Source organism: Onthophagus taurus, chromosome 7, assembly GCF_036711975.1.
Source record: "Onthophagus taurus isolate NC chromosome 7, IU_Otau_3.0, whole genome shotgun sequence".
Classification (NCBI taxonomy): domain Eukaryota; kingdom Metazoa; phylum Arthropoda; class Insecta; order Coleoptera; family Scarabaeidae; genus Onthophagus; species Onthophagus taurus.
This window is the reverse complement of record NC_091972.1, coordinates 389,720-405,058: the sequence shown is the minus strand read 5'-3', so window position 1 is coordinate 405,058 and position 15,339 is coordinate 389,720. Positions and strand designations below refer to the sequence as shown.

Below are 15,339 nucleotides of genomic sequence, written 5' to 3'. Positions count from 1 at the left end.
AAATTCATATGTATGCTGACGACACTCAGCTATACTACAATTTTCCGTTTCGTGAACATGAGGGGGCAGCATGGAAAATTAATAAGGACTTAGCGAATGTCAGTGAATTTGCAAAGAATCACGCCTTGATATTAAACCCTGATAAAAGTGTAGTTATTCTGTTTGGCAGAAATGTGGAAGTCGAGAAATTGAAAGCTAATCTGATTCTTAGGTTGAACGGTTGCAATATACCTATTGTTGATCAGGCAAGGAATCTTGGGCTAGTTGTTGATAATGCCTTTAGGTACAAACAGCACATTACTAAAACATTAAGTGTTTGTTTTTTGAAATTAAAATTACTCTATTCTTTCAAAGATATTTTTAATTTAAAAATGAAAAAGGTGCTTTGTGAATGTTTTGTACTGTCTTTGCTTAATTATTGTATTCCTGTCTACTATCCATGTTTGGATTCCATGGATAGATTGAGAGTGCAAAGAGTGCAGAACGCTTGTATGAGATATATATTGAGAATTAAAAAATTTGAAAGAATCTCTCATAAGCTTAAAGAGTTAACTTGGCTGAATATTCACAATCGTTATACTCTACAGGCTTCAGTGCTGTATCACAAGGTTGTCACAACTGGCTCGCCTAATTATTTGAGTAAAAAGATTCAGTTTAGAGGGGATCTACACAGTATAAATATTAGAAATAAAAATGTTGTTAATCCGCCTGCTCATAGTACAGCTCTGTTTTGTCGTGCGTTTAGCTACTGTGCCTATAAGCTGTATAATTCTATCCCCGTCACCATTAGGGCCAAAACGGAGGGTGCTTTCAGAACGTTATTGTTTAGGCATTTATTTGAGCGACAGTGACTTCTTGTTTACTTTGTAGTAGATCAATCTAATTTTAATGCAAGTGGAATAATTTGTTTTTGTTTTATTTCATTATATTATTTTTTATTTTATTAGCTCATATATAAGATAGATTATAAGTGAAATGAAGATTATAATGCAGAATCAATTAATAGTTTTAGTTTTTAGGAGTAGGCATGTACTACGATTGAATAAAAGTGCAATTATTTTTAAGGTTAAGTGGAAGAGCAAAAGCGGGCCATATTATGGTCGCATTCTGAACTTCGCCTTAAGATTTCCACCTGTTTTGTATTTAAGTTATTTTTCTTTTTAAATATTGTTTTTTTTTTCTTTTTTGATTATCTTTATTTTGCATTATAGTAACTATAGTTACTATTATTATTGTTTGTTCTCTTTACTCTGGAAATAAAGGCAGTTTATTATTATTATGTTGCAACCTTCTTCAGAAACTGGTTCGAAGTGAGATCAAAAAATCGGTGACTATATATATGTCGGAAAAACTAATTAATAATCAGTTAACGCTAATTACAAGCTAATTAATAACTAATTGCGTCGCGTCCGGTGTGAGGCGGGAAGAGGTCTTCGTGTTCACCACCATCTTCCATGTTCTGCTAAGCTCCCAGCCATCCTCTCTGTTGACGTTATTTTTATGTCGGTGGATCTCTATGGCTTCTCTTGTCAGTCTTTGGTAGTATCTGTTGTCCCTAGCCAGCACCTTTGTTTGTTCGAAGTTTATTCGGTGCCCCTCTGCATGGCAATGTTCCGCAACCGCCGACTGCTGTATCTTCTTCAGCCTTACATCCCTCTCATGCTCCTTGATGCGGCACTCGACGTTGCGTCCAGTTTGCCAACATAAACCTTCCCACAACTACACGATAGTCGATAGACTCCTGTTCCTTTTAATGGAGTTAGTTTGTCCTTGGCTATCGGGAGTGTGTTCCGAATTTTGCTGACCGTGAAGTACCGCACTACAATGTCGTTCTTCTTGAGGTGCCTAGCAATTCGTTCCGTTACACCTGAAACATAGGGAAGACAGATAAATCCAAGTGGTTTTGTACTTACCGTGTCCTCTTTCTGCTTTCGCTGCTTGATGGCCTGGTTGATATCCCTCGAAGTGTATCCTCCATTCTTCTGCAGCACGCCTCGTAGAAAGTGTTGCTCCTTCTTCAAGTTCTCCCCTTCATATAGTCTCGCTGCTCGTTGAAATAATGTACGGATCACGGACCTCTTCTGTTGGGGATGATGATGTGAACATGCCTGTAAATACCTGTTGGTATGGGTCTTCTTTCGGTATACACCAAGTTCTATATCTCCATTTGTCGTCCTGGTTACCAACATATCTAGGAAAGGTAGTTTTTTGGCAGTTTCTGTTTCCATGGTGAACTTAATCATTGGATGTTGAGAGTCCAAGTGATCCAAGAACTCTTGGAGCCGTTTTTGACCATGTTGCCATATCACAAACGTGTCATCCATATATCGGAGACATAGTTTTGGCTCTTCTTCAAAGCGTCCTCTTCGAATAATTCCACGTAGAAATTAGCTATAACTGGCGATAGTGGAGATCCCATGGCTGCCCCTTCGAACTGCTCGTAAAATTCTCCTTTCCAGCTGAAATACGTCGACGATAAGCAATACTCCACCAGATCTGGCACGTATTCTGGTAAACCCTCCGGAATGAGTTTTCGGCGAAGACCCTCTACAGCATCCTTAACTGGTACCCTAGTAAAAAGGGATTCCACATCGAAACTTACCAACATATCACCAGCATCCAGCTTTACACCTTTTACCGATTCCACAAAATGTGTAGAATCCCTGACATACGATTCCGTGTTACCTGTAAAGGGAGACAGAATCTTTGGAAGATGTTTGGCCAGCTGGTATGTTGGGGAGTTGATGGCGCTGACGATAGGGCGGAGGGGTACGTCTGGTTTGTGAATCTTCGGTAGTCCGTAGATTCTTGGTGGTACCGGCGCCTGCACAAACAAACCTTTCTGCTGTTCTGCTGGAATTCCTGTGGATTTTATCAGTTGCTTCATTTTCCTTACGATTTTGTCTGTGGGGTCCTTCTTGATCTTCCTGTAGGTGGCTGGGTCTAGTAGGTTCATCATTTTGTCGTCGTATTCTTTCCTGTCCATAACAACGGTGGCATTCCCCTTGTCTGCTGGTAACACGACGATTTCTGATTTTTCTTTTATAGATCGGAGTGCTTTCTTTTCACCAACCGTCAAGTTGGATTTTGGTGGTTTTGCTGACTTCAATACTCTCGCAACTTCTTGTCGGATCTCTTCGGTTTTCAGTGCAGGCATCCCTCGAACAGCTGCTTCCACTTCGCAGATGATTTCCTCCTTTGGGACTTTCTTCGGGGCGATTGCGTAGTTCAATCCTTTGGCGAGCACAGAGGTTTCGTCTTTCGTTAGTGGGACATTCGATCTGTTAATGACGATTGTTTCTACAGGTGGACAACAGATACTACCAAAGACTGACAAGAGAAGCCATAGAGATCCACCGACATAAAAATAACGTCAACAGAGAGGATGGTTGGGAGCTTAGCAGAACATGGAAGATGGTGGTGAACACGAAGACCTCTTCCCGCCTCACACCGGACGCGACGCAATTAGTTATTAATTAGCTTGTAATTAGCATTAACTTATTATTAATTAGTTTTTCCGACTTATATATAGTCACCGATTTTTTGATCTCGTCACTTCGAACCAGCTTCTGAAGAAGGTTGCAACATGTCATCCGAAACGTCAAACCTTTTATTAAAAGACGCATGGCAAAACCCGAAAGTTTCTAGTGTTAGTTCTAATTTTAGTTTAACTCTACAAACAATATTGAGAGAAGCTGAAGACCGTTTCAGACGAATTAAATAAAATTAAATTAGCAACTTTCCATACAATTTAAAATAATTTTAATGTTATGACTGTGATCATGGAATTCCTTCTTTAATATGTAAAGAAAACACTTCGCGAAAAACATCACATGGATATTAAAATAAATAGATAATGAAATATATTTAACCGACAACAAAAGAAAAATATTACGCAAGAATTTTATTACGGTAAATACAAGAGAAAAATTTTTCTAGTTGATTTCTAGAAGTAATTACGTTGAACAAAGATTAATGTTTTCTACGTGTTAACCTTAAATTTATAAATAATTACATAAAAATAACGATAATAAACGAATCACAGAACGTGACGTTCTGTTTATTCAAAAGTGTGTACTCTGCATCCATAATACAGATAACATGAATTTTTAATCAGTGTCAATAGACTTTTAAATATAGTTATTCCCACTACAAGTTTTTGTCAGCCAAACCCGCATAATTAAGAAGGATATTTCAAAATGCAAACAAACGTGTTTTATCTTTTTTTTTAATCCTGTTTCTCTGAAGAACCAGTATAAAAGCAGTAGAATCGAACTACGAAGCCAGTCCAAACGCAAAACTCAGAATGATGCAATCTAAAATCGTTGTTTTTGCTTTGATCGTTTTATTGGGGGTGGTTAGTGTGATGCCATCGCCACTAGCAGATGAAAGTAAGTGTTATTTTCTATATTAACATTGTATTGAGAGAGAATTATGATTTTATTAAATAATTTCGTTACAGTTATTTTAAGAGATAGACGAGCTGCTCAAAGTTTCCAATGTTCCGCTTGCCCATTTTATTGTAAATGTGGTGGGGCGTGTCTTAAAGGAAATTGCGTCTGCTTATCTTGTCCTGGATCGACTACAACGAGACGAACCATAATTGGATAAACATTTTTTCTACGAAAAAAATTACTTTAAGATGTATTAAAATTTAATCTTTCGTTTTAAAACTATGTATTCACTTAAATGTGTTTGATTTAATTATTAAAAAATTGTTAAAATGCTGTCGTATTTAATTGATTTAAATAATATTTTAGATATCAATCAATAATGTAAATTAGTGGTGGAACGGATATCCGGTATGTGGCCTATCCGGCCATTTTTAAAATCCGGCCGGATACCGGATAGTTACCAAATTACAAAAGGATATTAAAAACCTATTACTTAGTACTCCACCATTCAGGAATTAGTATCTCTTTTAGATTTTGGATATTGCAGATAATAATCAAGTTCAACCCCAATAGGACTTTTTTCATTGAATACAACTTTATTTATATCAAGTTTGTCATTAGCAACAATCCCAATACGATATATAAAATCTCTTGCTGTAGTTTCGTCTAGTTTTCTTCTCTTCGCTTGTAATTCATCAGCACATTCATTACTAACAGAACTGTCGTCGTTATCACTTTCGATTATTAATTAAAGTATCCTCTTTTTAATCCAAAAAGCCATTTTGAAAAATCGCTTTTAGTTTTTGAGAAATAAATTTTTGAAGTGATCGACAATTTTTTCGACTTTCGCAATTTTCGCCGATTAAGTTTTAAAAATTCGTATAAAATCGAGTTCTTTGAATATGAGTATGAAAATTTCCCAAAATGTTAATAAAAGTGTCCTCTTTCCAATGAACCAACCTATTTTGAAAAATAGCTTTTAGTTTTTGAGAAAACAATATTTGAAGTTTTGATAAAATTTTCGATGTTGCACTTTTCAACAATAACTTTCAAAATTCGCTATAAATTTAATTTCTTGTAGGATCCTTGTGGAAATATCACCAATTATTAATTAAAGTATCCCCTTTTTAATGCAACAAGCCGTTTTGAAAAATTGCTGTTAGTTTTTGAGAAATAAATTTTTGAAATAATCGATATTTTTTCGAATTTTGCAATTTTCGACGATTAAGTTTTAAAAATTCGTATAAAATCTAGTTCTTGGAATATTAATATGAAAATTTCCCAAAGTGTTAATAAAAGTATCCTCTTTCCAATGAACCCCAACCCGTTTTGAAAAATAGCTTTTAGTTTTTGAGAAAACAATATTTGAAGTTTTGATAAAATTTTCGATGTTACAATTTTAATCTATAATTTTCAAAATTTGCTATAAAATTAATTTCTTGAAGGATCCTTGTGGAAATATCGCCAATTATTAATTAAAGGATCCTCTTTTTAGAGTTGCTTCGTTAGTTAAATCAGCATCAAAAAAGTTCATTTTGTATCTTGGATCCAAATAAGTTAACATATCTTATCAACTTTCTTATTAATTTCATTTTTATTCAAATATCGCAATAATGTGGCAATATATTGGCACGAAATTCGAAAACTATCAAGATACCAAAAGACACCTGGAACGGAGGAGCTCATTGATCCTACCGATGGCGGTGTGCACTCCAACCCTGAAGAGATTGTCAACATACACGCTGACTACCTGGAAGGTGTATTCACCTTTACCGAGGATGTTTCGTTTTGTCCCCACAATAAAAACATTATAGATAATTGGTACGAATCCGCATTTTTGACACCGTTCGAGACACCCGAAGATGCTCTCATGTTGGAAGACGAATATTTTACTCTTCTTGGACAGGGAAAAGATACCGCTCCCGGTTATGAAAACATCACAAGGAAACTGCTGAGAAGTCTAGATCTTAACATCCATGGCTTTATCAGAAAAATAATTAACTTTTGCCTTGCGACTCAGCATTTCCCGCGCGACTGGAAGACGTCAATTATAACTTGTATTCCCAACAAGGATTCTTCTCTATCTGATCCAGCCAACTATCGTCCCATCTCACTGCTCCCCGTAATTGGAAAACTCTTCGAGACGCACTTGAAGAACAAGCTGCTGGCTGCGGTATTAAAGAAAATTCCGCCTTACCAATCTGGCTTCCAATCCGGCAAATCAACGTCCCAGCCACTAACTATTCTGGTTTCCAACTTCCAGGCGGCACGTTTTGTAAAACTGAAATCTGCAGCAGTGTTTCTGGACGTCCGAAAGGCCTTTGACTCCGTGTGGCACAAAAGATTGCTATTTAAACTGGATAAGCTAAAAACGCCATACTACCTTCTAACCCTGATAAACCAATTCCTGTCGAATCGCTCCTCCATCGTGAAGTTGAAAAATCACTTCTCCCACAGCTTCTCCGCTCAGCAAGGCCTTCCTCAGGGTTCGCCTATCTCTCCCTCTCTATACAATCTATTCTGCCACGATCTTTACAACGACAACCCAGACGCCTTTAACCTCACTGCATACGCACTACTTTATGCCGACGACACAGTATTGGTCTCGCACAGTAGGGATCTCACTTCCTCGGTCCGTAAGCTGCAGACGCTCATAAACGAAACGGAAAATTGGTACCGAAAATGGCGCATCCTACTCAATCCCACAAAAACACAATTTTTTGTCCCATTCCTCTCACCCCGCGCTCCCTCTCCCACAATTACAATCCAATCAACGGCAATCTCCGTCTCACCAACCTGCAAGTATCTTGGCATAATACTTGACAGAACGCTTAAGTTTTCCACTCATGCAACCAAGGTGAAGATGAAAGTAAAGACACTCGCCAAACACTTTAAATCTCTCTCGTTCAGCGGTCGCGGAATCTCTACCTCATGTGCCTCGCACATCTACAAGACCATATGCAGGCCCATCATAGAATATGGATCAATACTGCTAAGCAACGCACCAAGAAGAACGAAGTACCACCTGGAAGTAGCGGAAAGATCTGCACTGAGATCCATCACCCGAATTAGGAACCCCCGTAATCCCCTCTTTAACCCTAGTAATGATCTGCTATACCAACTTACCGATATACCCCCTATCCATACCCGTCTTCAATCTTTGTCCGATAAATCCATTCTAAATTTTCCTACCAACGCCTTGCAACACATGCTTATATCGCCTCGATTACTCCACCCTCGCAACAACCCACCTCTTCTCTTCCAAAAACTCCTGGCCGTCAGAGAAGACTGAAACAAGCCGCCGACTACAAAAATCACGGGCAGAAAGACCTTGGTCGGTAGCCCTATCTCACCCCTTAACTTTCTTATTCTTGTTGTATATACATATAGATATTTTTATTGTTATTCTTATTTTTTTTTATGTAGTGGGTACAGAATATCTGGTATCCGGCTTTTCGCCAAATCACTATCCGTTCCATCACTAATGTAAATATTTCTATTTCTATATGAATGCAATAACAAATTAATTTAATTGTAATTTTGCTTGGAAAAAAGTAACGTCCTTGTCATAACCCTGAGATTTCGGCCGATGTTATGACAAGGACGTTAATCAACAAATTAAATTATATTGACATGTTGCATTTTATGTGAAACAAAGCCCTGGATTCTTATTATAATTTTTATTAAATAATTTCTTTAAAGTTATTTTGAGAAAAAGACGCGTTACGAATTTCCCATGTACATTTGGTTGCTCATTTTTTATAAATAGTGGTAGAACTTGTATTAAAGGCAGCTGAGCCTGCTTATCTTACCCCAAATAAACTACAAGAAGGCGACCTGTAATTGGATAAAAATTTTAAATGTAAGGAGAAGATATTAAAATATTCTTTATTAATATTAAAATCGTTGCTGAATTCATTTAATTATTCTTGTGCATAAAATGTATATTAAAAAAAAATTTTTAATTAAATTTTAAAATATTACTTATCCTTCTTCAAAAAAATCTTAAGAATTTAAATTAAAAAATCAAGATGATTGATAAAGACACATTGTCGATACTTCGCAAACATACCTTCGTAAAAACCGTCAAAAAAAAAAAAATAAAATTGAGAACGAATCAATAACCGTTCATAAATCATTCACGCTGGGTCACCTCCGAACGGTTTTTATCGTCAAATTTTCTTAACTAACTAAATAATAAGGGGGGAATGTTGAGGTAAAGAAAGGGCGTAGAGGACCGTGTAATTATGTACATTCTTAATTAGGAAATGGAGTTATGAAAGGATGTAAGTCATCAGTTGGTGAGATAAGGGATTAACCCGCCGCGAGAAAGCGTCTCTCGTCGTCGGAGGGTGTAAATTCTCTGGTTGGTCTCTACCTTAATTACGTTTCGAGATTTTCGGCGGGAGATAGTTTTAGTTAATTAAATCTTAGTTAGGTTTGGTTTTGCTTGATTAGCTTTTGCACTCTTAAAAAGATGATTTACAAAAGATTTAAAATAGAAAATTTGATTATGTTTTTTAAGCGGGATTTTAACAGGAAGTCGTTTTTCATTTGAGGTATCTGTAATACGTGCTGTAAAACTTACAGCACCTTTGGAGGATGCAAAAAGTTACTTAATTTGTCCCATAGTGTCTTAATTGATGAAAAAGATGGAAATTGGGTTGGGGCCATAGCGCGTCTTACAGTATGGGGATGAAATTTAATTTGATGGAACAGTTATTTCCACTTAATCAACATATGGCAGGAAATTCTGCTGCATGGTAGCATATCTAGAAAGGTACACTTTTGCAATAAAGCCTGAAGGAGAACGTTCGTGACTTTTATGGGTGGTACAAATCTTTAGTAGAAGAAACAGCGTTGTTTTGAAGAAAAACCAATTCATTTAGGTCTTTACAGTCAGGAGAGATAAGGGATCTGAGTGCCATCGCAAAACATGGAACAGGAATCACAGTTCTATAAATACTGTAATAATATTGGGTTCCACTCATAATTTTATTAATTAATTAATAAACAATAGTTTTGTTATAAGAAATAATTACAATAAAGAGGAAATAATGACATTCCGTAGAAAAATTCTTGTAAATCGAGAGCCTAGAGAGTTTATTAGTACTTCTTCAAATCTAAAAAAAATAGATAAATACAATTCAATCAGATAAAAACAACAATAAAATCAGTGATCTTACCGTTCAAATTAATATTATAATTAAAATACAGGGTGTCTCACGTAACTGGTTCATTAGAACTTTTTTAGGTTCCAGTATTCGTACAGTTTTGAAATTTTGGTAGTATGGGTTGTTCAGTCGGAACTTTCGATCTAAAATATTTTCAAGATGGCTGCCACTTCCGGTCTACCGGAAGTAGACCATAACTTCGTTATTTGAAATGGAATGCTATAGTTTTTATTGCACCTTTTAATTGTACGTAAAAAAATATGTTGACTTTCATAAAAGTTATTGGTACCTAGCGTTTTTCGTTTTCGAGTTATTTTGATTTTAAGTTTTTTTTTGGCTAATTTCACCATGCACTTTAAAACACTATATCCCAGCCAACGTTCATTCAAAAAAGCTCTAAATTAGCACGATTACCCGTCAGATGCTCTCAAATAGATTGTCATATATTGTATCAGAGTATCTTATACAGAGTGGTCAAAAATTAAATTACCGTTTCTCCATATTCAATGGGGAGAAAGTCGAAAATTTTAAATGGACCGCCCTATATTTTATTAGCCTACACGAAAGGGAATATAATTCTCTACAATTTATCTATAAACATTCTTATACTTATTCATTGTAGTTTCTCTCATATTCGTAAATTTATCAAAACATGCAGAAAATGTAGGAAACCGTTTGTATTTTTATTAGAAGGCCATAACATTTTGACAGTTTTTTGTTTAATTTATTTCTATTATTATTTGTACTATTAACTACGATTGATAATCTTTTAGTTTACTAGCTTTTACTTATCAAAAATAACAAACAGAAGATCAAATAAATGAAACTATTAAAACAAAAAGTTAATGACAAAAATTAGATTTGAATAAAAATATAAATTTATAATATAAATTTGTTATTAAATTGAATTTGGAAATGCAATAAAATACGTTAAATTATTTATTTCGTTGTCTTCATCACTGGTGACCGGAAATGTGCGATTTCTTTTCCTCGTGATGGTCGTTAGGTTGGGTTGGGTTGGTTTACCTAACTTTTAACTAATGGCAACAATAATACAAACATGGACCAAAAACTGTCAACATTCCATAGCTTTCTAATAAAAAAACCTGCATTTCGTGCATGTTTTAATAAATGTCGCAATATGAGGCAAACTACAATAAATAGGTATGGGAATGTGTATAGGTAATTTGTAGAGAATTAAATTCTCTTTCTGATAGCGTAAAATAATATGGGGCATTCCATTTAAAATATTCTACTTTCTCGCCATTGAATATGGAGAAACAGTAATTCAATTTTTGACCATCCTGTATAAGATACTCCGATATAACAAATGGCAATCTATTTGACAACATCTGAAGAGTAATCGTGCCAAAGTAGATCTTTTTTGAATGAACTTTGGCTGAGATATGGAGTTTTAAAGAGCATGTTGAAATTTACCAAAAAAAGTTTAAAACCAAAATAACTCGAAAACAAAAAACACTAGGTACCAATAACTTTTATGAAAGTCAACCTATTTTTTTACGTACAATTAAACTGTGTAATAAAAACTATAGCATTCCATTTAAAATAGCGAAGTTATGGTCTACTTCCGGTAGACCGGAAGTGGCGGCCATCTTGAAAATATTTTAGATCGAAAGTTCCGAATGAACAACCCATGCTACCAAAATTTCAAATCTCTACGAATAGTGGAAGATGAAAAAGTTCTAACGAACCAGTTACGTGAGACACCCTGTATAAAGAACAACTCACGTATTGATATCAAAGTTGATATACCGAGGATAGTTAAAGCTGATCGTTGAAAAATTTCATAAAAGTTTGTTATAGTTCTCATTGATTTCGTCGTTATTTGTAAAAATGTTTTAATCAATGATAAAACCGTTCGTATTTCCGTCGTAGATTAAGAAATATTCTTGTATTTAGTTAAAAAAAAAAGAGGCCACAAAAAAACGAAACATAACCTCCAAATCCAAAGTATTCAATTTATGGGTGATTACAGCCAAAAAACTTCTTGAAATACCTAAAAACATAAAGCTTATAATGAATTACATCAGATTCAAGTGATTTTAATCAGTTTAAAACCGAAATGTTGAAAATTAAAAATGTGAAGATTTTGAAAGAAACGGAATATAAATTTTGGAATTAAAGAAGAATTAATTTGAAAAATTGTGTCAAAGGGGAATGAAATAATTCAGAGTATTCAGACATTGAAGGATTTCAATAAATATAGTTTATTTAAAAAGTAATTTTTGAAAATTTGGAAGAAAAACCAAATGTCAATAAGAGATGGCGCTCAGAAATACAAATTTTTTACACTTTTTCTTGTTTTTGTCGATTTTTGCCGAAAAAAGGGTGAAAAGTGAATAATGAGGACGCGGAAATTCTCTTCCTGATCATCATTGAGTAAACATCTATTTCGAAACGCTCGTGAAATCCTACGAAGATAAATTTCTGAAGAAAAAACATAACCAAAGAAATTCACAATTGAGGGAGAAGAAAAGAAGCTAAAATTGGCATATATTAAGATTAGCTGTCCCTCTTAAAAATCGATGAATTTTTTTTTAATCGGTAGGAAATGACTCAAAAGATGTGTTAATGATAAAAAAAAAGTGCGGAAAAGTGTAGTACTTACCGAAAAATCACTTTAAAGTTGCGATTTGACGTTTCTTTTTGGAAGTTAAAAGCAATGTTAAAATTGTATTTTCGTATTAAATTTTAACCTAAATACGCACAAAATAAAAAGTTATTTTCACTAAACTTGTTGAGATTACAACATATTTTCGGATGAAAACCTTGTTTCTTAGGCTATCGATGCAGAACGACAATTAAATGGCGTTAGATAGAATTGTTTCTACCAAATGTGTATTAATAGACTTTGTGTTAATGGATTGTGTATCAATTGATCTGTCAAATGACTGAAAGCTCTTTGCAATCTTTATGCTGTAAATATAAATGATAAATAAGTATAGTAGCTTATTTAATAGTAGTTTAGTTAAATTAAAATAGTTATTAAAAAAGACATGGTTACAAAATAAAAATAAATAAATAGCCCGCGTGACGATAGCAACAAACAGTGTATTTAACCAAATGACAATTACAACTGACAACACAAGCAATGTTAACCATGTATTTTCTCGTATTAAATCCTAACCTCAAATTGTTTAATTTATACCCACGCACTAAATAAAAAGTTATTTTCACTAAACTTGTTGAGATTACAACATAATTATTCATAATGACACCTATGTGAAGTTAGCCCCCAATTAAATAGCATTTTACATGTATAGTATTTTGATTATAACATGAGAACCAGTGAACCGATTGCGATAAACAATGTCTCATTCGAAAGCTTAATCCTTGGCCAATACGAAAGTGAAAATGCCCGATTGACGATGTGACGATAGCAACGATAGCAACAAACCTTCCAACAACAAATTTTTATCCGCAATTTCCTATCTATTTTATTAGCTGATATCTTTCTTATTATTAGATATAGCAGAACACTAAATGCACCATATGAAAGCTTGATTCTTTCTTTATGAAATCGTCGGTCCTCGTTTGCCGATATGTTAATATTAATATCAATAAAAGATTAAGAACACCGCTCTGTACGTAAAATAGCTTAATATTACCAAACTTCAAGCCCTTGTGCAATTGTTATCAAATCGAATTTTAAAAAACTATGTTCACAATCAGAAAGTACGCTCCTTCAAATATCTTAATCCGGGTTTTTGTTGGTCAATATCAATTAGCATCATGGTTAAATCACCTTTAATATACATCTCTATGTACAGAAACGTTTAATTGCTCTACCTCTAAACAACTTTCTTACATATTTGATATGAGGAAAACTATAGAAGTATATCATGAAGTTACAGACTTACACAAGGACGTTTTTGGTCAAAAAAGTACCAAATTCACACGTTTTAGCTACTTTTAAACATTGTTGGGATCAATAACTTTCTTATATCACCAGGAAAAAACTCTATAACCAAGCAGCGATAGCCGCGTGTTATACACCATTAGAAAGAGCAGCAAATTGTAGATAAGATAGATCTATACTTCTATAGTTTTCCCCCTATCAAATAAGAAAGTTGTTTAAAGGACTAGTAATTAAGCGTTTTTGCGTGTAGGGATGTATATTAAGGGCGATTTAAGCATGATGACAATCACAAAGGCTTGAAGTTTGGTAATTTTAAGCTATTTAATCTAAGTACAGAGCCATCGCTTTGTAGTTTAAGTACAGATTGATCTTAGTATTAACTTATCGACAGACAAAGACCGGTTTTAGATAGAGAAAGAATCTGTAATTATTATCTCGAATTATCTCTAATAATAAGAAAGACATCAGCTAAGAAAGTAGATAAAAAATTACGGATACAAGTTTGTTGCTATCGGACAAATGTGGAGGAGGCTGAAAACTAGAATTCGTAAACATAAAACTAAAGAAAATTCCAATATTTTTAAGCACCACATAAAGACTGAACATAATATAAATTATGGAGGAGTTGAGCTTTTACATTCGTGTAACAAATTATAAAAGTAATAATAACTATCTACTTATGAATGAACAAGTTCAACTTTTCCATAAACCCATCTTGGTATAACTTTACAATATACATGTTGCTTAAAAAATCGTCAATCTTCCTTTAATCGATGTAATATCGCCCAAATAAGAATTTTGTGTAGAAATTAGATTTTGAGTTAGGTTAATTTACGTTTAAACTAGCGAAAATTTCCCAAATGTCGGATTAGATATGGAGAAGGGTGTGGGTCAAATATAAACATCAGCTATAAAAATAATAATAACTATTTATAGGAACTCAATCTGTTTTTACAATTGATGACTATTGTTTATTCTGTTCTTAAGGTGGTCCCACACGACTGGTGTAATTGGCAAGTACGCAAGTAGGCAAATATTTGTGTAAACATTGGCCTTACATTGTTAATTCACGTGTAACATAAAAAATACCTATAACGATGTGAGCTCCCAGACGCTACGCAAGTGTATCCGAGTAGACGAATATACAGGATGTCTCAGCGAGACCGGTCATTAGACGTTTCTAGGGTTCTGGCGAAAATAAAAATATGAGAATTCAGACTTAAGTATTATCAATTACGATCTCTTCGACTAAAATATTTTCAGATTTCTTGCACTTCTGGTTATACCGGAAGTCGCCACCTACTTAATTTTTTTAAATAGAACACCCTGTATATTTTTACATATTTGGATTTGTCTGTTTTCTTGGTTTATAAATAAGTTTACTTTTTGCAATTTGATTCGGCCATTCTCGAGTTATTCGAATTTTTCTAGAAAAATCTGTTCCAGCAGATATTTGTTCAAAAAATCAGAGAACACTCAATTTTTGGGATATCAATTTAGGATTCAGAATATGCTTAAACAACATGATGGAGTATGTTTTGGTGCCGAGAACGGCTGTCTAGAACGTTTGGTCACTTAACTATGGCACGTTAACTTTTCAAAATTTGGAAGTACCATAACTTCATTTTTTTAAATGGCACCCCCCATATTTTATTACTTAGTCGTCTTCGGCGTCTCATTCTACATCTTTTATATCCCATATGTCCCATACCTAACATTAATAGTTTGGGAGATAATTAGGGTTTTTTGAAAAATGCACACATATCATATGGATATTTAGCCTAGTGTGCCATAAAAAACAAGCCTTCTCAATGAGTTCTTGTCAAAGACTCACTTGTTTACCTCACTTGATGCATGTGAGCAAATAATTATCTGTTATGTCCCTTAATAT

At 34.3% G+C, this 15,339-nt stretch overlaps 1 protein-coding gene and 1 long non-coding RNA gene across 2 annotated transcripts; one reads left to right on the top strand and one right to left on the bottom strand.

Annotated features, from left to right (window-relative positions):
* Positions 1-825: 825 nt before the first annotated feature.
* Positions 826-3,157, bottom strand: LOC139430869 (uncharacterized). Its single transcript, XM_071198296.1, has 2 exons — positions 2,603-3,157; positions 826-879 (listed from the first exon to the last, which is right to left on the bottom strand). Exons 1-2 carry the CDS (start codon positions 3,155-3,157, stop codon positions 826-828), a joined length of 609 nt encoding a protein of 202 aa, XP_071054397.1.
* A 360-nt stretch (positions 3,158-3,517) lies between these two features.
* LOC139430513 (uncharacterized) lies at positions 3,518-4,727 on the top strand. Its single transcript, XR_011640930.1, has 2 exons — positions 3,518-4,391; positions 4,463-4,727. It is a non-coding gene; the product is annotated as an uncharacterized lncRNA (long non-coding RNA).
* The last annotated feature ends 10,612 nt before the right edge of the window (positions 4,728-15,339 follow it).

Excerpts from the sequence above, each read along its gene's own strand:
- LOC139430869 (XM_071198296.1), bottom strand. The coding sequence starts at position 3,157 with ATGCCTGCACTGAAAACCGAAGAGATCCGACAAGAAGTTGCGAGAGTA. Across the intron at positions 880-2,602 it reads TGGATGCTGGTGATATGTTG|ATTGATCTACTACAAAGTAA; the intron begins GTAAGTTTCGAT and ends CATTAAAATTAG.